At 47.8% G+C, this 19,331-nt stretch overlaps 4 protein-coding genes and 1 pseudogene across 5 annotated transcripts; 4 read left to right on the forward strand and 1 right to left on the reverse strand.

Annotated features, from left to right (window-relative positions):
• The first annotated feature begins 1,884 nt into the window (after positions 1-1,884).
• Positions 1,885-3,598, forward strand: LOC136488138 (uncharacterized; annotated as a pseudogene).
• Positions 3,599-4,937: 1,339 nt separating this feature from the next.
• Positions 4,938-5,620, reverse strand: LOC136488052 (splicing factor 3B subunit 6-like protein). The gene has a single exon (XM_066485123.1). The coding sequence runs from the start codon at positions 5,514-5,516 to the stop codon at positions 5,124-5,126; it is 393 nt and encodes a 130-aa protein (XP_066341220.1). The 5' UTR covers positions 5,517-5,620; the 3' UTR covers positions 4,938-5,123.
• A 69-nt stretch (positions 5,621-5,689) lies between these two features.
• Positions 5,690-9,007, forward strand: LOC136487902 (peptidyl-prolyl cis-trans isomerase CYP22-like). Of its 2 annotated transcripts, none has more exons than XM_066485061.1 (7): positions 5,690-6,095; positions 6,214-6,237; positions 7,026-7,113; positions 7,385-7,477; positions 8,066-8,196; positions 8,327-8,383; positions 8,702-8,793. In XM_066485061.1, exons 1-6 carry the CDS (start codon positions 5,896-5,898, stop codon positions 8,334-8,336), a joined length of 546 nt encoding a protein of 181 aa, XP_066341158.1. In that variant the 5' UTR covers positions 5,690-5,895; the 3' UTR covers positions 8,337-8,383; positions 8,702-8,793. The 2 variants fall into 2 exon arrangements, with proteins under 2 accessions (XP_066341158.1, XP_066341116.1); XM_066485019.1 differs by having other exon boundaries at positions 5,710-6,095; positions 8,066-8,098; positions 8,702-9,007.
• A 119-nt stretch (positions 9,008-9,126) lies between these two features.
• On the forward strand, positions 9,127-10,703 carry LOC136487820 (uncharacterized). The gene has a single exon (XM_066484957.1). The coding sequence runs from the start codon at positions 9,509-9,511 to the stop codon at positions 10,646-10,648; it is 1,140 nt and encodes a 379-aa protein (XP_066341054.1). The 5' UTR covers positions 9,127-9,508; the 3' UTR covers positions 10,649-10,703.
• Positions 10,704-12,984: 2,281 nt separating this feature from the next.
• On the forward strand, positions 12,985-17,541 carry LOC136479809 (uncharacterized). The gene is made up of 7 exons (XM_066477552.1): positions 12,985-13,391; positions 13,934-14,553; positions 15,715-16,279; positions 16,364-16,464; positions 16,557-16,637; positions 16,741-16,868; positions 17,004-17,541. The coding sequence occupies exons 2-7, from the start codon at positions 13,990-13,992 to the stop codon at positions 17,266-17,268; spliced, it is 1,704 nt and encodes a 567-aa protein (XP_066333649.1). The 5' UTR covers positions 12,985-13,391; positions 13,934-13,989; the 3' UTR covers positions 17,269-17,541.
• The last annotated feature ends 1,790 nt before the right edge of the window (positions 17,542-19,331 follow it).

Consider the following 19,331-nt stretch of genomic DNA (forward strand, 5'->3'; position numbering starts at 1 on the left):
CCTCAGCCAACCTTTGGGCCTGCATCCTTGGGTCTATGCTTCACCTCGCCCGACCTCTAGGGGAGAACTCCGCCTCGCCTGAGCCTTGGGTCTACGCTCCGCCTCGCCTGACCCTTGGGTCTACGCTCCGCCTCGCCTGACCCCCGGGTCTGCGCTCTGCCTCGCTCGACCCTTGGGTCTGTGCTCCGCCTCGCCTGACCCCTGGGTCTACACTCTGCCTCGCCCGACCCTTGGGTTTACGCTTCGCCTCGCTCGACTCTTGGGTTTGCGCTCCACCTCGCTTGACCTCTTGGGTTTGCGCTCCGCCTCGCTTAGCCTCTGGGGAAGGACTCCACCTTGCCCGACCCCGAGGCCGCGGGCTCCGCCTCTCCCGACGAAGACCCATACTGCCGTCAACCACTCCAGGTCCAAGTGTATAGGCCTGAGTCAAAGCTTTAACACCAGGGAAGAGACCGGCATGCCCCGATATAACCCATGGCCTTGACGGGCCATACCAGAGGATTCACAACAAGAACAACGTCGAGCATACCGATGTTGTTCTCCCTAACCCCTATACGAACACTGATGGGCGTGTTAGTTCATCACGATGTTCGCTAGGACGGAGTGGAGCGCCATGACCAGCATATGACTCCTACGCATGGCGCCAGTGACGGACAGGACCACGACACGAAGCCATCCCTATTGACATCTATAGGGTCGGTGGGACCCGCATAAAGGAGAAGGACCTGATGATCCTGAAGGCCTTCGGCTCTCTCTCTCATTCTTCTTTTCCCTCCACTGTAACTCATGCTTTCCCTTAGCCTATAAAAGGGAAAGCATGCCGTCCCATAAGGAGCATGGCAACACATCACATCGATTGAGGCTAGATCCGATCGAACCATCACGAGCCCGTCGAACTTCGAACATATGGTTGAGTAGCAACCGAGCTCTCTCAGCACCCGTTCACTCCTTTCACCAGAGACTTGGGATATGTCCCTCTCTCACCCGTTTGTAACCCCTACTATAAACTTTCAGTGCTAGTAACACGAGTAATAGCAATGAACTTGACGTAGGAACATTCTGTCTGAACCGGTATAAACCTCGTGTCCTCTAAGCACACCATCCGAGCCTGACGCGTAATATTAGAAATTTACCTGTCGATGGCAACTCGAAACACCGACAAGTAGAACATATGCTTACCTAGAATGGTTAGCTAATGAAGTAATCATGACTGCTAATAAAACATGATTGTAAGGATGAACTATTAGTAATGCTTTTCGTAAACAAAAAGAAAACAACAAACCCATATTGCTTATCATACTCCTCGGAGTCGGGAAACTATTCCCACTAGTCGGGTAAGTCTTGCGAGTATATTGTGTACTCAGGGTTTATTTTACCCTTGTTGCAGGTGCAGCTTGAGGAGTAGCTCTTGTGTGGAGGACTCTTCTGCTGGACACAGACGGATCCTTGTATCGATTTCGCTAGATGTTTATCTTCATTCCGTTGTTTAATTATCGCACTCTAAACTCTGGTATTGTAATAAATGATTTCCAAGAACTCTGGTTGTATGAAATGGACTAAGTATTGTAAGCTCGTGCTCATTATTGGATTCTGGCTGTAAAACGTGAATTGTTTTGAGTTCTCCCTTGGAGTGTGCTCAATGAAGAGTGGGAAAATAATGAGCACGCGAACCCTTAAATCCGGCTTGATCCGCTTCTTTTTTTTATCCAGAACAGTGTTTTCCTCTTATAAATTTCTCCAAACCATCCTAATTCATCTACAACCGTACCAGCCGAACACCCCCTATGATCAAAGAGTACAAGTGTATGGATATGAGTGGAAGCTTGACTCTTTATACTGCCATTTAATGGGCTCAATCTTTTATGGGCCGGGCTTCCTCTGATACTGATCGCCTGACCCATGCGTTACACCATCAAACCCTAACCAAGAATCCGACTCGGCGCTAGACTAATCGGACGGAAGGAAGACGAGAAGGCCCCGAGGCAGGAGGCGAGCGGGGGAAGGAAGAAGAAGATGAAGGTCCGCGCGTCGGTGAAGCGCCTGTGCGGGTTCTGCAAGGTGGTGAAGCGCCGGGGCATCGTTTTCATCCACTGCACCGCCATCCCGAAGCACAAGCAGCGCCAGGGCTTCTCCACCATCGCCGAAGCCGCCGCCTCGTGCGTCCACCTGCCGCCGCCACCGCCCGCTAGCGGTTCCGCTTTCGCCGCAGCGTTCGCGGAGTAAGACGAGCCTCCACTCTCCTGCCCGGATTGTCCTTATTCATTGTTACTTGTTAATCTTCCCCTGTTGTTAACGAGCAAGCAGTTCCAGAGTCACTAATGCGCTATCGATTACTGGCCAAATTAGGGTTCTGGTTAAGTTGATAGGTCAGATTTGCGCTGGATCCTTGCTCCTAGCTACGCATACGTGCCAGTTGTTAGGCTAGATATCAAGATGACCAAGATTAAAGCATTTAAAAAAAAAAAAAAAGAGTAACCTGTCATCTGAATCATGTACTCGTGCCTTCCTATCTAGGATGCTTAAATGCCCTCCAGAAGTCGTTTGCTATTTGTCATTTCAACATCATTACTAAGTTTTAGTCTCTTTCAAAGACATCAAGCAAAAGAAACCTGACTGGCAGTTTGTGGTTGAAGAGAATCTAACTATATGCTTGTTAAAGAGGTCACCAGAGTGTGTTCTATTTGATCTTGTGGGGTTTTCTATGAGAACTCAACTTATGTTACCACCATTGGTGAGGCTGTGGGCACTGATACAGGCTTCCTCGGCTTGTCAATTCTCTTAATTTTTCCTCAGCTGTTTCAGCGTGTATTTGAGCTAAAGGTGGCATTCTGAAATCTCATCTGCCTCCTTACTGATTTCACTGAGCTACAGCCATTTTGGCATGGGGTGGACCGGTGGGCATCAGTTTTTTCCCATGCATTTTGCATGACTTCGTAATTTCGTGATGGAAACAGAATTACTTGGATATATATACCTATTTTGTTGGATAATCAATTCCATGTTATGCTTGTTCTTTGGAGGTACAAGTTTTTTTTTTGGTTAGCTACGCGGATCTTGACTGTGTCTGCCCTTAAGTGCCTTAACTGTTCTAGTTTGGTATATAATGATCTCCACTTTGAGATAAAGTACTTAGAATGTAGTAGTGATACTTTTGTGAAGATGACATATTGACATGATAGCTTGGTGTATTTGGCTTGGGGCATGTTTATGTTTGAAGGAACTAATGTGCCACTCTGTATGATCTGATGTCGCGTTCTTGGTCAACAACTTCTTCTGGACAATAACATATTGCCAAATTTGACATTAGCTGCTCATATCTATGTTTTTAAGAGCTTCGAAGGTGGCGAGGCAAGATGTCTATGAAGTTCAATTGGCCGCTGGGTTTAGCTGCCCTGCTCAAGAATGGAGAAAAATAATGCATCAGGCCTACCATACGCTGTCATTTTTAAGCAGATGTTGAATAGCGCCAGTTGGAATCACGATATCAAGAGAAGCATGTAGCAAAAACTCGAAACTGTACCATCATCATGTATTTGCAGTTACTACCCATCAATTGGACTCATGCTACGGTGGAATAATATCAGCACATATTGCTACTCTCTTAAATGTTTGATTCATGAATGTTTAAATGTAATAGCACTTGCAGAAAGCTGCTCTGCTTAAATCTGTTATTCATCTTGCTGGGTGGCCCATTTATCGTATTGGGTGGCACCGAAATCTGCTGCGTTTGCGTGACATGTGCATTTTAAAGGAAGAGATATTGCTGGACCCACACGGCAGGCTTTAGCGTTTGTGAAATTGCTGGAACCAAAGGAATGTACAGTGTGCAATTAACTAAAGAATTAAAAATGTTGTAGCACTGTAGTCAAAAGGAGACGCCACGGCGCCACCATTGTAATTCAGGATGATCCTAGTGACCAAAGAGCTAAGATGTAAAAATTGTACAATTTTGCTGTGGTATATCATCTCTAATAATTGCAAAAGCAAAATTAAATTCTGAAAGCGGTAAGGAAGTCACATCGATTGCCGTAGCACAATATTACAGTATTACAAAATTACCGATATATAATTGATTGCCATAGTACAATCTTAGAGTATTACAAAATTACAGATATATAACGGTGAATGTAAACTCATAAGCTGTTAGGAAATCCATAAAGTGTAGTGATCCATAATCATCACATGATGCCACCAGGATCGAATGGTCTGAGCAATACATCAATTATAATTTATAATACACCCTATAATCTACTTCGCTGACTGAAGCCCGACGCAATGACCACCATCAACACAATCACCATTTTTGCACTGGAGTGATGAAACCCACAAATTCTAACCAACCCTCAAATGATGAAATCCACAGAAGTTGATTAAGTGCACAGCAACACACTTTGACCTTGCAAAGACATCTGAACATTTTCCAGTCACCATCCTGAAATGTATGTTTAAGAACATGGTTTTGCTATGGAAAATATCTGTCAACTTCAATAAGCACAAATGCTCAACATCGATTCAATAAGCACAAATGCTCAACGTCAATAAGGCACACACAAACATTCAATTGAACAACAATATAATGAACTAACAAAGGAATATCAGTCCAATCCCATAGTAATAAGCACAAATGTTCAACATCACACAAAGGAGTTTGAGAAAACATCACAAAGTAGAACCCAAGTAGGAGGCTCTGAAAATTCATTTTAATTTTGCATATAGTGGACCAACATCATTCTACTTGAACTTTTAGTGTATGGTAACACATACCAGATACCAAAAAAAAAAAAAACCAAACACTGAGCCCAAATTTAACAGCCTAACCATGCTACTCCCAGTCTCACTACAGAATACAGATCAGCAATTCAAGCATAGCCACAGGTGTATACTAACTCATTCATCTTATTTTTAGTAGAAGCTAAACATTCCATGGCGATTAGAAAAGCACAAAAGGAACAGGCATTATAGCACATTAACGGTTCATGATAAGCACATATCTATTCAACTGACCGAATAACAACACAGAGTAACTAGCAACACTGGATGAAACACAGCACAGTGCTACCAATTTGTTCCCTCTGATTACTCTTCATCATACAAGATGCTGCAGAGGCAATACCCCTGGCCGATCAGTCGCTGGAGCCAGGGCCGGGCGTCTTGGACCCTACTCCGTACTTCTCCTGGAGCCTGGTGATCTCGTCCTCCTTTTTCTTGATATCCGACTTCTTGGACATCTTGGCTGGCTGGTAGTAGAGCACGATGAGGTAGCGGTTGGCGACGTTGAAGCCGGAGAGGTGGTCGACGGCGTTCTTGGCGTCGTAGATGTCCTCGTAGACGACGTACGCGGTGCCGCGCGTGTCCTTGGCGTTGCCCAGCCGGATCTGCCTGATCGCGCCGTACTTGCCGAAGATGTCGTACATCTCCTCGCTCGAGATGTTGAACGGCAGGTTCCGCACGTACAGCACCCGGTTCACCTCCGGAGGGAGGCGCGCGTTCCCCTTCCGCAGGCCCGCCGCCGCCATCGCCGCCGCGCCGAAGCTCGCCTAGGGTTTGGGGATTGGGGATTTGGGGGTTGCTTTGCTTGCTGCGTGTAGCCGCCTATTTCTCTCGAGTCTTCGTTTGCCTTATTGGAGCCGGCGCACGGGTCGATTAGTTGCCGACTCGGGGACAAGTCCCACCGACATGTGGCCCTCCAATTTGAAGCGGGGCCCATATGTCGGCGTCAAGTCTCGAAGCTTCGTCCTTCGTGGGCGAATCTTTGGCGCATAAACGCGAGCTGAGCCGCCTCGAGGCTCGGCTGCGACTCTCCGGCGACCTCCCTCCCCGAAGCTGCATCTACCGACCGCGGGCTGGGCCTCGGACCTTCGAGAAGCTTCCGGCGCTAGCATATCGAGCACCGCAATGGCGTCCGGCGGAGCGGCCATCTCGGCGGGGCCGACGCCACCGTCGGCGACCGCGACGGCGGTGGAGTGGCACCAGCGGCCGCCGAACCCGAAGAACCCCGTGGTGTTCTTCGACGTGACCATCGGCTCCATCCCCGCTGGCCGCATCAAGATGGAGCTCTTCGCCGACATCGCCCCCAAGACCGCGGAGAACTTCCGGTGATGGCCTAAACCCTCCACTAGCCATAAACCCTAGGTTCCATTGGTTTCATTCTTCTGCCGCTGATGTGTTTGACACTGGGATAGATCTCTAATCGTGTTGCTTTGTTGGTTTCAGGCAGTTCTGCACTGGGGAGCATAGGTAAGAGACTTCCAGAGATTGGTTATCTCCTTGCTGTGGGCATGTTCTGAGGCTAATTGTGCTAATCTGGCTCCATCCTGATGTGAAACCATTTATCGATAAGTTTGCTTTCGAGTTGCTATTTTACTGATGCCTATAGTGGTTAGCATGGTCATTTGCTTGGGAGATTAGCTGATGTGAAAAAGGAAAGAACAATATTAAACTATATGCATTCTTAAGAGCAGGGTTTATCTTTGTTCAAAAAGGAAAGATAGAATGAATCAAGGAAGAGCATTTGTTTTCTGTACTTCTGTTGATTGTTATGATTGGTGAGAACTTGAGCTTATAGGGGGTGCTTTCTGTAGCTTACAGACCTACTAGCTGATGTAAAGAGTGTGTTGTTTGGTATAATAATAAGTTGCTCCTTGCTTCACCTCTATGTTTAATTTTACTTAAACTGATGTTGGGACTATGCAAGGATATGAACCTGGGTCTTTAGGATAATGTGCATAATTGCGGCATGGCAACATAGCACTGCTTTGAGACTTGGAAGGGTGTTTTTCCTATGGGTACAATGTATTGCATTTCGAACCTGTAGGTGGGCGGTGGGTCATGTGAATGACCATGACACAGGAGTGTGAATTAGTCTAGGAGGAAGTTGGATTCTTTCTGCTTTTAGCTGGTGGTTGTTATTGATTAGCGACTTGATGAGGATTTGAGGAAAAAGTTGCTCCAGCAATTATGAAATTACTTTGCAGACAGCAGTCTGATATACGATTTCTGATGCTCAGTTTTGATGTTGGTTGCAGAAAAAATGCTTTGCCACAGGGTTATAAGGGCTGTCAATTCCATAGAGTGATCAAAGATTTCATGATTCAGGGTGGTGACTTCTTGAAGGTTTGTCTGCCAAGCTTCAACCATCAATTTTATTACTTGGCATAGATTTTAACCCAGTGCTATGTATGTATGTATGTATACTTATTTATAATAGGCAACAAAAATCGAGGGAGAGTCTGATATATTGTTTTACTCTTTGGACCCTCCTGGTGATTTTGTTCCTTTAGTGATTAACTATTTTTAGTAATCTCCAAGCAGAAATTGGAACTACTTCATAAGTTCATATTATATTCAGTACATAAACTAAAGCCTCCTGTTTTGTGTCCTGCAGAATGATGGTACTGGATGCACATCAATCTATGGCACCAAATTTGATGATGAAAATTTTATTGCAAAGCATACAGGGCCTGGACTGCTCTCAATGGTACTATTTCTTTCCACCACGATGTTTTTTCAATTCAAATGTTGTCAGAAGATACTTCTTTTATAATTTCTCTTTGTTTGCACTGGATCTATTGCCTGGACCTAGTGTAGTTAGATTTGTATTTCTGGCATTCTATAGTTACACATATAACATTTTATACACTTCTTTGGAATGGGGATCATCATATGAGCATAACAAATTACTAGGCCCCCTGCCCCTTTACCATGTATGTGCGTAATTTATAGGATCTTGCACAAATGCGCTATATGTTGCCTTAAGATATTCGGTAATCTGTCCATAGTATCAGCCAATTTCGATGTTTCTTGTTTTATCAATCATTCTTTCTTCATGTTCTACATCATTTGCAACGGTTTAGGGTCGATTACCTCTGTCTGTCCCAGATCTCGTTTTCATCAATGCTGTATCAATGATCATCAGCTGCCTTTTAAAATTTAAAATTATTTTTTTAAGCATTTAGCTGGTTAATATCACTTTGTTTGTTCTTAAAAGCATGTTTGATGCTCCAACAACACGTTAGCTTCTGTCTTATGATATCAACATTTGGTATTTGTCCCCCCTTTTTTTCAGGCAAACAGTGGAATTAACTCTAATGGATCTCAGGTACAATTGCCTTCTCCAAAATTGCACATAGCCTTAATGCCTGAGTCAGATTTATTCCGCAATAAGTTTGAAGTAATATTATTTATTACTGCACTACTGTAAGTAAAACTCAGTTGGGCAATGTCTTTCCCTTCAGGTCATGTTTATAAGAACAAAAAACAGACTAGATATTTTCTTGTACACCCTGTTAGAGTGCCTGATGAAAACCTTACTTTCTTGTGCTTGCAGTTCTTTATAACATGTGCAAAGTGTGACTGGCTTGACAACAAACATGTGGTATTTGGGGTAAGCTTACTTGATTCAAATGCTTCCTTTTTTGTGACCATTCCTCAGGATATTGGCTTTATTGCAAGTTTGTATATGCATACCTACAGTATTAGGGTTCAAAGGTTAACATGATACATTATAATTGGTTTAGTTTGTTGATAATAAGATTTGAGCAAGATAAATCAAATGTTAGGATTCAAAGGTTTGTGTTTATAGAATTGTAGACTGCGTGGCAATATGGTATTGTAGCGGCCTTTGTGTTTTCCTTTTCCTTTTGCTTTTCAGCTATCACTATGTGAGTTTAATGTCCAGCATTGTCATGTTTATTCAATTCAGAGAGTGCTTGGAGACGGTTTGCTCGTCATGAGGAAGATTGAAAATGTTGCAACTGGAGCGAATAACAAACCAAAGCTTGCCTGCATTATAAGCGAGTGTGGTGAGATGTAGCTTGATCCCTGAATGCGGCTAACCGTGGACTCTTGGACGCTGCTGATGTAGACCATGTTTGGTTGATGAGATTAAGCTGTGGAAACGATATAGCGCATGTAATGAAGTACTGAAGCATATCAAAATTTACATTGATGTGTCCATGCAACCTGTGGAATAATACTCCAAAAGAAAAACTAATGTTCTTGTTTGACTTGGGAGTTGGGTCTTATGTTGTGCTGAACATGTTTGATCCTATTGTTCCTGGTTGAGTTATCAAGAAGTTTTCAGCTCTACTATGATGTGCTTCAATGATTCAGGAAGCAAAGCAAGCAATTTTTGGACTCAGCTCTGGCCCAAAGAATTGAGAAGTGAAACTACTCGTCTATTCTGGTGTCTGTCCATGGGTACAAGCAAGCAATGTACTTGCGTGCTTATGCCATTTTTTCTTCTTCTGGTGATCAGCCTGTTCGCTGGTTGGTTTCTGGGCTGATAAGCCTGGCTGGTGCTGGTTTGTTGCGAGAGGAAAACACTGTATCATGGTTGATAAGCTCTGGCTGAAACCAATAAGCGAACAGGTTGGATGTATGCAACCTGCAAGTGGGCTGCCATAAACAAACAGGTCACCATTTACAAGTCGAGGAATCCACAGGTATCGTATGTTCCATATGATTAGGCTTTGACAGAGCATTTTCCACGAGGATAACATACTCTGGAATGTCAAGCCTGCCGTCAGCTTGCACGGTTGCACCTGATGCGTTCTACCGATGTCACAGACAAATCGCAGCATTTTGCACTCGATTCTCGTACGTGCGTGCCATTAAGGCATTAACCATTCTGTCTGTCATCAGCTTCCTTTTTAAGGCCCCAAGGACTCTCTTGATCCCCGCACGTCGTCACTCCTTGCCGCCCTGTAGCATGCCAACCATGTCACGCACGACGCCCTCGAGCCCGTTGACGCGCGCCACGCCCCCGCTCTCCCCGACGGCCGGCGGCACTCCGAGTCGCCTGGCCGTCGCGCCGGCCTGCCCGTCCACCCCGCAGTGCGCCATCCCGGTGTCGCCCCATACGCCGGGCAGGGCAAGGGCGGGCGCGCCCACCCCGCCGCCGGCCACGCCGCCCCCGGAGAGCACGCTCCGGCAGCCGGCGTCGCAGGCGTCGCAGAAGCGCGCGCCCGCCGCCGTCCGGAAGCCGTCGCGGGCGCTCCGCGCGATCCGCGCGCTGATCCGGTCGCTGCCCATCGTCGCGCCCGCGGCCTGCCGCCCGGCGTCCGCGCTCCCGCGGCGCTACACCAAGCCGCACGACGGGCACGGCGGCAGCGGCGGCGCGCGCGTCACCGGCACGTTCTACGGGCACCGCCGCGCGCGCATCACCCTCGCCGTCCAGGAGCGCCCCGGCAGCCTCCCGTCGCTCGTGCTCGAGATCGGCGTGCCCACGGGGAAGCTCATGCAGGAGCTCTCCGCCGGCGGGCACGTCCGCATCGCCCTCGAGTGCGAGAAGAAGTCCAAGAAGTCGACGCCTTCCGAAGGCGGCGGCAACGTGAGCCTGCTGGAGGAGGCGATGTGGACGGCGTACGTGAACGGGCGGCGCGTGGGTTACGCGGTGAGGCGGGAGGCCTCGGAGGGCGACCTCGCCGTGATGCAGCTCCTGAGTACGGTCTCGGTGGGCGCCGGCGTGCTGCCCGGGGACGTGGTGGACGCGCCAGCCGGGGCGGAGGCCGACGGCGAGGTGGCGTACATGCGCGCCGGGTTCGACAGGGTGGTCGGAAGCAAGGACTCCGAGTCGTTCTACATGATTAACCCGGAGGGGGGCGCCGGCGGTGGCACGGAGCTCAGCATATTTCTTGTCAGGGTGTAGACGTTTATGAGAATATTGTTTTACTTTACGATTGCGTTTGAATGTAGATTTGGAATGGGAAAAGGAATGACATTGGATATGAGATGTTGGTTCCTCATATGATTTACTAGCAAATTGGCTTCTTATCCGTTTTGCGTTTCTAACATATTTGAGTATGGAATATGTCTTCGAATGAGGTGGAAAATGCATGTAATTGACTGTGCCCATTTCTCGTATGAAAGATTGCCTTTTTATATATGGGTGTGTCTCCGCAACACTAACGGTATGCATTTCCGTCAGTCACTTCGTCCACCTCCCCTCCTTCTCCCACGAAGCTCCGGCCATGGAGTCCTCTTTGTCCTTGCGCCCCACCCCCGCCTTCCTCACTCGTCCTCGCTGCCGCCGCCGCCGCCGCCGCGAAGCTCCAACGAAACTCTAGCGCTGACGGTGGCCGCCTTCTTCCCATCCCTCCTCCTTCTTCCGCGGCGAGCTCCGACCATGGAGCACCCCCACCCGACCTGGCTGGGCCGCCTCCACTACCGCCAAGGCCCCTAAATCACCCTTCTGCCGTCCCCACCTCCTGGCCAGGCTTCCTCCCTCGAACCCCCTTCTATGCCCGCCAGAGATGGAGAAGAAGAGAGGGCGCTAAACTTACCCAACGCTAGCAAGGTCCTCGCGCGGAGCCCTAGCCATGGGAGGGGCGCTAGCGCGGGTGCGTGGGCATGGGTGACTAGCGTGAAGCCAAAATATTGGACGAGAGCACGAGGAAAGGCAAGTGAAGCCATTGAGGGAACCAAACACAACACTCTATTGTTTGACAACTAATGCTAGAGTTAAGATAGCTAGCATGTTCTTTTAAAAAGGGGATATGATGGTATATTAACATAAAGAGCAATACAACATCAACTTATAAAACGGTGTTGAAAACATCATTGTCAAGCAAGGCCAAATGTCCACAACACATGAAAATATAGAAGATACACTAGATGGATTAGGGAGCTTCTTGCATATACATGTGATGAAGGTAGGCTTCATTGGGATGATCGGGTGGAGGTTGCTAAGCATCGTCATGTCGGGGTAAAAGGGCCTCTGCAATGGTGGTTGGAGTGGTCTCTACTCGTTGTCTTGGAGGACGCCTCCACTGTAAGTTATGTTTGATGTGTGCTAGCGAACTATAAATGAACGATAACACAAAGAACCTTAGTGGGTGGCACTTGACATAGCAAATGAAGCCACATATGAGAGCTATGGAGATCTTGACGACAAGATGGTCACAGACAGTTGCTCAAAGTCAAAAGTAGGGTGGTGGAGCCTTTCTAGCAGGGATGAAAACGGTATGGATATTTTCCGACCGTATTCGAAACCGAATCCGTTTAGAGGGGTTGAGATCTATCCGTATTCGAGTCCGGATATCCAACATCCGATACCGTATCCGTATCCGAATACTCAAATCGCATATTTATGATGTCAATATCCAATCGTATTCTATCCGATATAGTTGACATTATCCGTATTCGAATCCGAATCCAGACAGAAATATGAAAACAAATGTAATATCGGTGATATCCGTCCGTATCCGATCCGTTTTCATCCCTACTTTCTAGCCATCGACCGAAGCGAGGATGAGGTGCAATAGAGATGCAATGTGGACAACTCAATCTAGGGTGACAGAGAAAGGATCCAGGATGAGAAGAGTATGGGCATAACAATGACAGCGAAGGCGGAGGTGGTGAGACACGTTAATAGACCTCGAAAGCTCAGACTCCGTGGCAATGATAGTGAAGAGTGGTCCACTAAATCCATGCGTGAGGTTGGGTAGACACAACCAGGTGGAGGGGAGAAGGGCATTTATTTCATTGTTCACTCACCTCACGCTCGCGACGAAAGTGGTGATGACAACAACGAGGAGGCATGAATGATGGGAGGAAAACAATGAAATTCACAAGTTATTTGAGACATGCACTAGCAGGATAAAAGTAGCAGAACTGTAGCCAGAGGAAGCAGGACCCTCCCTCTCGGCGCCGGCGAGGTCGTCGGCGACGAAGAAGGGGAGAGGCCGACAAAATATGAGTATAGGAACTGTAGTAGAGGAAAGTTGGGTTACTTTGCGTGCTTTCTTAGCCTTCTACTTATATTGGCTAGGATGCATTTAGGCATTGACTTACATTGAAGAATGAGGCAAAAGGTTTTGCAACGAAGTTGCCATAAACTTAACTTAAACTTGGCTAAGATGTTAGATGGTTTTACATTTCGTGTTTAAGTCCCAACAGCCTCCTTGACTTGTGGTTCCGAGAATTCATGGACACCCCAAGGACGTCAACGCAAAAGACCCCGGAAAGAACCGAAGCGGGAGGGAGGGTGCGCCATCCAGCCAGCGAAAGGGGGGAGAGGAGGGAGAAGGCAACGGGAAGGGATAGCCTGTGCCGGGGCGCGTGGGCGTGGTGGGATTGACGGCAAAGGAAGCGGGGGCGCGAGCTGGGCGTGCAGAGAGAGGGAGAGATGGGAGAAATTACGCGTCGCCCAGCAGCAGCAGCAGCCCCAGCCGCCCGCCCGCCCACCCCACCCGCGCGCTCCTCCCCGTCCCCGTCCTCACCCGCGTCATCCACCCGGCACCCCTCTTCTCGTCTTCCCCTCCACCCCGTCACGCCGCACGGGCCCGGCCCAAATACCCTCGCCCTCGCGCTCTCTCCACAAACCCTAACCCTACCTCCCCACCGGCTCGCCGCCGCCGCCGGTCCGTCGTCGTCGGCCCACTCCGTTCAAGGTAAAGCTCCCCCGTGCGTCGCTCGCCATGTCCCGTCCTCGGTCCTCCTAGGGTCCGTGCTCGCCGCCGCGGTTGCTGGTCGGGCTTTTCGTTTGCTCTCCTGTGCTTGCGCTGCTTGATTTCTCTCGGTGTGTGTGTGTGTGGGTGGGGGGGGGGGGGGGGGGGGGGGGGGGGAGCTCGAGGGGTTTTGTGGTCGAGGTTCATTCTTCGCGCTGCGGATCGCAGCTGCTCGTCGGCGTTCGCTGCAGCTCCCGTGCCGCTCTCTCGCGGAGGCTGCGAGTTGCTTCGTTTTGATTTTTTTTTTTTGGCTCTCTCAGTCGGTGCTCTCGCTTTCATGGCCGGCGGTTTGTTGGGCGATTATTTAATCACGGTTCATTCGTGAGGGATTTTATTATCCCACATACAGCTATGTTAGAGGGTCTATTTGGCTTATCGTCTGCCTGGTGGTTGCAACTTGATTCAGTGACATATATTAGGGTTTTTTTTTCATAAGGAACAAATGATATATATACTAGTTGTAATGCCGCATTTGATACATGCAGGCAGCAGAGTTGGCTGGCGCGAAGCTTACTTGGTCTGGAGTTAAGCGTGTGGTGTAATGGAGGGGCGCGGGAACCCTCCGCTCAACACCACTGATGCTGTGATCAAGAAGCCAAGGAGTGTCACATCCAGGAAGCCAAGGTCTACGGAGCAGCTCACCTCTGAGTACAATGGCATTTGCCCGCCGTCTCGGAGCGCTCCCCGTGACGATGACACTGGTGTTGAAGCTGGTGGGCATTGGAGGAAAGAGCTACACCTAAATAGCCCTGAAATGAAGGGCTCCATGGCTCATAGGAGTGACGTGCCCAGGAAGATAAGAAGGGATGATGGATCTGGAGGCGACCATGATGGCCATGGTCGGAGCAGCAAAACGAAGGATGCCGCCAAGCATGGAAGTGATGGTATTCTTGCCCTAGAGTGCACAGCAAGAAACAATGGATCCCCTGATAACCCACAGTTGGTCCCCAGAGATGACTCTGTGCCTGGTGAAAATAGGCCGAGAAAAGTAAAGCTCAAAGTTGTCGGGATTAATCGAACCCTACATACCAAAATTGGCCAGGATGCTGGTGGCAGTGGCATTCCTGCCACGTCGGATGGCTCTATTCATCAGTACAAGCAAAAGGTTTGTTCAATGTGCTCGAGATCATAATGTACTTTCGTATCTTTACTTATCACCTAGTTTTGTCCAGCATTTCATTTACTTTACGATTCTGAGTGGATAGGCATCTCACGTATATATGCTTAGATACTTTAGAGAATGTTTTCACCCTGCAGTTAATACTGGCATATTATTTTGGTTGAAGATTGGATACATACCAGAATGCCAGCAAAACTTTCCAGTTTTCTACATGTACGGCCAAAGTTTGCTAGCTCAGTTTAATGCTGTTAAACTTTCCCAAACTTGTTTGATACACTTCCTCCCCTTTCCTTCTGCCCCTGTCCGTTTTCATAATCGATACCGTCCCCATCAGTGCAGCAATTCCTCATTCCTCTTGTGCGCCGTAAAGCCAGTGCAGCAATTCCTCATTCCTCTCGTGCGCCGTAAAGCCTATATCCTTCCTCTGGCTGGCTCCATCTCTGGTTCCGTGCTGGTTAACTCTGTCCATAGGGTCTTTGCTGCGCCCCTTCTAGGGTTCGCTTGCAAGTCTGCTGTGGCCTCCGCGCTGCTTCCACCACCATCGGGAGAGATGCCACGAGGCTCGTCGAGCAGGGGCGCAAGAGGGGGCCGCAGAAGGAATCAGGGAAGGGGCGGCGCTAGGGGAAAGGTGCGCAGGGAAACCCTGTTCTGGTCAGATCTGGTATTCCGCATCCGCCTCTTTTTTTCCTCTTCGTAGAAAGATTGATCTTCGCTAGCAATCTATGGTGACTCGCATATTGAGGATCTGAAACTTTGGTGGTCAGATCGGGCCAACACAGCTTCTATGTTTCAGATTTTAGTTATCTTTGCTCAGTATGGGTTGTCTGCAGGAGTCTGATTTTAATTTTGGTTCCATACTCATCATGGCTTTGCAAGTGAGTGGGTTTTGTACAGGGTCAACCCCCTTATCCTTTTCTTCTTAATATAATGATACACAGCTCTCTTGCATGTTTGATAAAAAAATTTCTTGCTTTGCAATGTTGGCTTACTGTTCATATTATGATCTTGCTGACTTAAATTGTAATTGTAAGTTCGGATTCTTATTTCTACCAATTATCGAATATATATGTTCATTATTTTGCTGTTTATGTTTTTTTTGTCATTACATAAGTGTTCATTACTTGCTCGCTCTTTTTTTTTTAAAAGGATTCTGCTGGTCAAGCAAACAAAGATACCCATGGTAATCGTGTTGAAGGAAAACATGGCAACAGGCACGAAATTTCTCCGTCTTCTGACCTTGTTCGCAAGAGCAAAAGGATTCCTAAGAAGAAAACACTTGACGGAGATTCTGATGATGAAGATGGTGAATTGCGCTACCTGGAAAAACTCAAAGGGGCTAAAGTTGCACCAGATCCTGTGAACACTGGCCATGAAGCTTATGATTTTGGTGATGATGCTCTCAAGAAAAAGAAGCTATCCAAGCTTTCTAAAAATAAGAGCACCCCATATGAAGTGGACGAGGACTTCAGAACGTCTCGATCTGGCAGGGATGGTAGGAAGAAGTCCAATTTAGGGGATGACAATGAGTTTATAGAAGAGGAGGAATCTGAGATGGATGAAAAGAATGGTCTAAAGGAAGCTGATTCACCTCAAGATGTGAAGATTGAAACCCCTGGGCTTACAACAAGACAGCGAGCCCTTCAAGGCAGGGGTGGGAATGGTGAAAGCTTGATTGAATTTCCTGATGGATTACCAGCAGCTTCATCAAGAAGTAAATTCTTAGCTTATGTTTTGAGCTTTTTGTTGCATTTAAGATTTCTGCTTCTGATAAATTCCATCACTAATTATGTTACAGGGCAAAAGGAGAAGCTCTCAGATGTGGAGATACAAGCCAAAAAAGCAGAAGCTGCGCAGAGGCGTAAGATGCAAGTTGAGAAGGCAGAGAAAGAACAACAGGTTTGCTTCTGTGCTTCTAGTTCAGAGCTTTATTTGCCAGTTCTTTTCTGTTGGGTGAGCGTGATGCAATTTTACAACCTCAAACTGCACAGGCTGAAGCAATTAGGAAGATACTGGGTATAGATTCTGAGAAGAAAAAGGAAGAGAAGAAGCTGAAAGAACGGGAAGAGAGGGTACAACTTCCTATTTGATATCATGACAGTATCTTTGCATGACAGTTGCTACATTTCCCTATTTGCTATCATGGACTTATCTCTGCATTCTCTTTTTTTCCAGGAAAAACAAGCAAGATTGGAAGAATACAGGAAAAACTGCGTCCAGACTGTCATGAGCCCAACTGGAACTGTGATTACATTCCCTGAGAGTATGGGGCTTCCAAGCATATTTAACTCCAAACCTGTCAGGTTACGTTGATCACTAGTACTTATCTCTGTTCATTTAGTCATTTCGCCAGCAGCTCTGCAGGTTTATTCTCCTCTTGCAGTCTTACTGTTACTTGTGATTGATTCCCTTCTTCCTGCTTGATTTCATTTCATCAGCTATCCGCCTCCAAGGGAGAAGTGTGCAGGCCCATCGTGCACAAACCCGTACAAGTACCGCGACTCCAAGACGCTGCTCCCTCTCTGCAGCCTGGCGTGCTACAAGGCTGTCCAGGGCCGGCCTCCTGCCCAGGGAAGTGAAGCTGGCCAGGGAAGCAGTGCTGCCCAGGGGAGTGAAGCTGGTCAGGGAAGCAGCGCTGCCCAGGGAAGCGATGCTGGCCAGGGAACTGACGCTGCCCAGCAAAGTGGTGGGAAGCAAGCATGATGAATCTAGTTACCTGACGCGATTCAACCGTGACCGTCAGTTGGCTGGAGAAGTGTATGTCGACATGGCCAGCTCGCTGGTGTGTTGTTTTCTTGGTTTCCTTTGGTAGTAGACTAACAATCAACCTGACAAAAGATGGGGTGACTGCCGGTTTCCTTCTGCCCGTGGTAAACCAAGCCGGGCTTCTTAATGGTGGATCTAGTTTAAACTTGTGGTGTGGTCGGATCGGTGTATGAGACTGGTCGAGAAATATGATGAAAAAAAAAAGTTGTACAGCAATCTTGTGCTTGCGCGGCTTGTTGGGAGCCCAGCCTTGGTCGTGCCTCGTGTGAGACCTCGAGCTGTGGCCTATTTCGATATTCAGGCCTTGTTTGATGTTATCGGATACCCAAACACACGTGGATCGATGTGAACTTAGACTATATTCAAACAAGGCCTTAGCTGGTGCGTGGTGGTGCAGTGCTTGCTTGCTATGGTGTACGATGCTTGTGGTGAGCGGCCATGGGCGCCGCCGGGCTCGTCTCATGGTTTAAATTGGTTTGGTTGTAGGCCTGTGATGTTGATGCTGCAATTGACTGCAAGGTCGTGTTGCCTGCGGGCTTCCTGGTGCCTCCAGAGGCAACGGGAGGAATGAGGAATCACATACGAGTATACGACCTGCTAAGGTCGTCAGAGGAAACAAGCTCTCAAGTGCTCAACATGTCCCTTCAAATTTAAACCCGAGTGAAAGATCTCTCACAGATAACTCCCAGGCCCTTCTAAAAAACATTTGGAAAAGCACTTCTCTGCCAACAAAAATCAAAACTTTTGCCTGGCGTCTTCTTCGGCATGCCCTAGCAACAGCAGAAAGAGCAGGTAGGTATTAAAGCCACATCGATACAGCCTGCAGCTCTTGTGGCAGAACTGAAACAGACAGACATCTGTAGTCTGTTCTTTGATTGTTATTTCGCCAGAGCTTTTTGGTTCTCCTCGGACCCGCCTCTAAGAACTCATCTTCTTCCTCAGGACCAAGACGGGGTGCAGGAAGCAATAGCTGCAATTCTGCCTCAAGATTCTACACCGGAAAGGCGTACCCAGTGCTGAGAGCATCCCGCACTGTGCGGGGTCTGGGGAAGGGTATTAGCAGCAAGCCTTACCCTTGCGATGTGCAAATGCAAGGAGGCTGCGGCTCGAACCAAGGACCTTCCGGTCACAGTCGGTAGTATTCTACACCGGAAAGAATACAAAAATTCTTCACTTCCCTCTGGTACTTGTGGATAGCAAGGAATGACCTCAGGTTCAATAACAAAAGGTGGACCATTCTTAAGGTTCATTATGAAACGAACGCAGACATCACTGTTGCCACAAACCTTTTGCTGGCAGAGGATGATCCTGCATATACAGATAAACAACAACAGGTTCCATCAAGGCGCCCAAGTGTATATACCATCCCTGCGCTTATTAGTGGCCCCAGATGCTATGTAGACGCTGCAATCAATCCGGATGGTGGAGGAAATCCTCCAAGATCTGCAGGTATTGGAATCTGCATCTTCCACCCATCTCCAAGGTTCCAGCTATTTATTCAGGCTCGGATGCACAGCTCTACCTCTGTTTTGATGGCTGAAGCAGGTAGTTTAGCTCTAGCAGCGAGATGCTGCGGGCTCCTCAATCTTCAGGGAGTGTCCTTTTCAGACAACGAAACTCTGGTCAACATTATAAATGACAGGTTCCAGAGTTCTAAGCCCTGGTCTATCAAACCTTTTACAGCTGATTTCAGTTTTCAAGTTCAGAACAAGAGGTTCCAAGTGCTCAAAATAAATAGAGTTGATAAATGTACCTGCTCACAGTCTTGCCTCCCAAGCAAGATCCTCTGTTTCCTCTCCTTGATTCTCCTGCTCTAACCAGTCGCATGTACCTTCTTGTCTGTTTAGATCTTTTTACTATTTCAGGATTCTTGGGAGCCTTTCTCCCTTGTTAATGTAAATTGTTCCTAACTTTAATAAAAGCGTTTGTTATATAAAAAAAGAGGTCGTCAGAGGAACTTTGCACTTCCACCCGTTTGCCGCCGATGCTGCTAGTACTGT

This window comes from Miscanthus floridulus, chromosome 1 (genome assembly GCF_019320115.1).
Source record: "Miscanthus floridulus cultivar M001 chromosome 1, ASM1932011v1, whole genome shotgun sequence".
Classification (NCBI taxonomy): Eukaryota; Viridiplantae; Streptophyta; class Magnoliopsida; order Poales; family Poaceae; genus Miscanthus; species Miscanthus floridulus.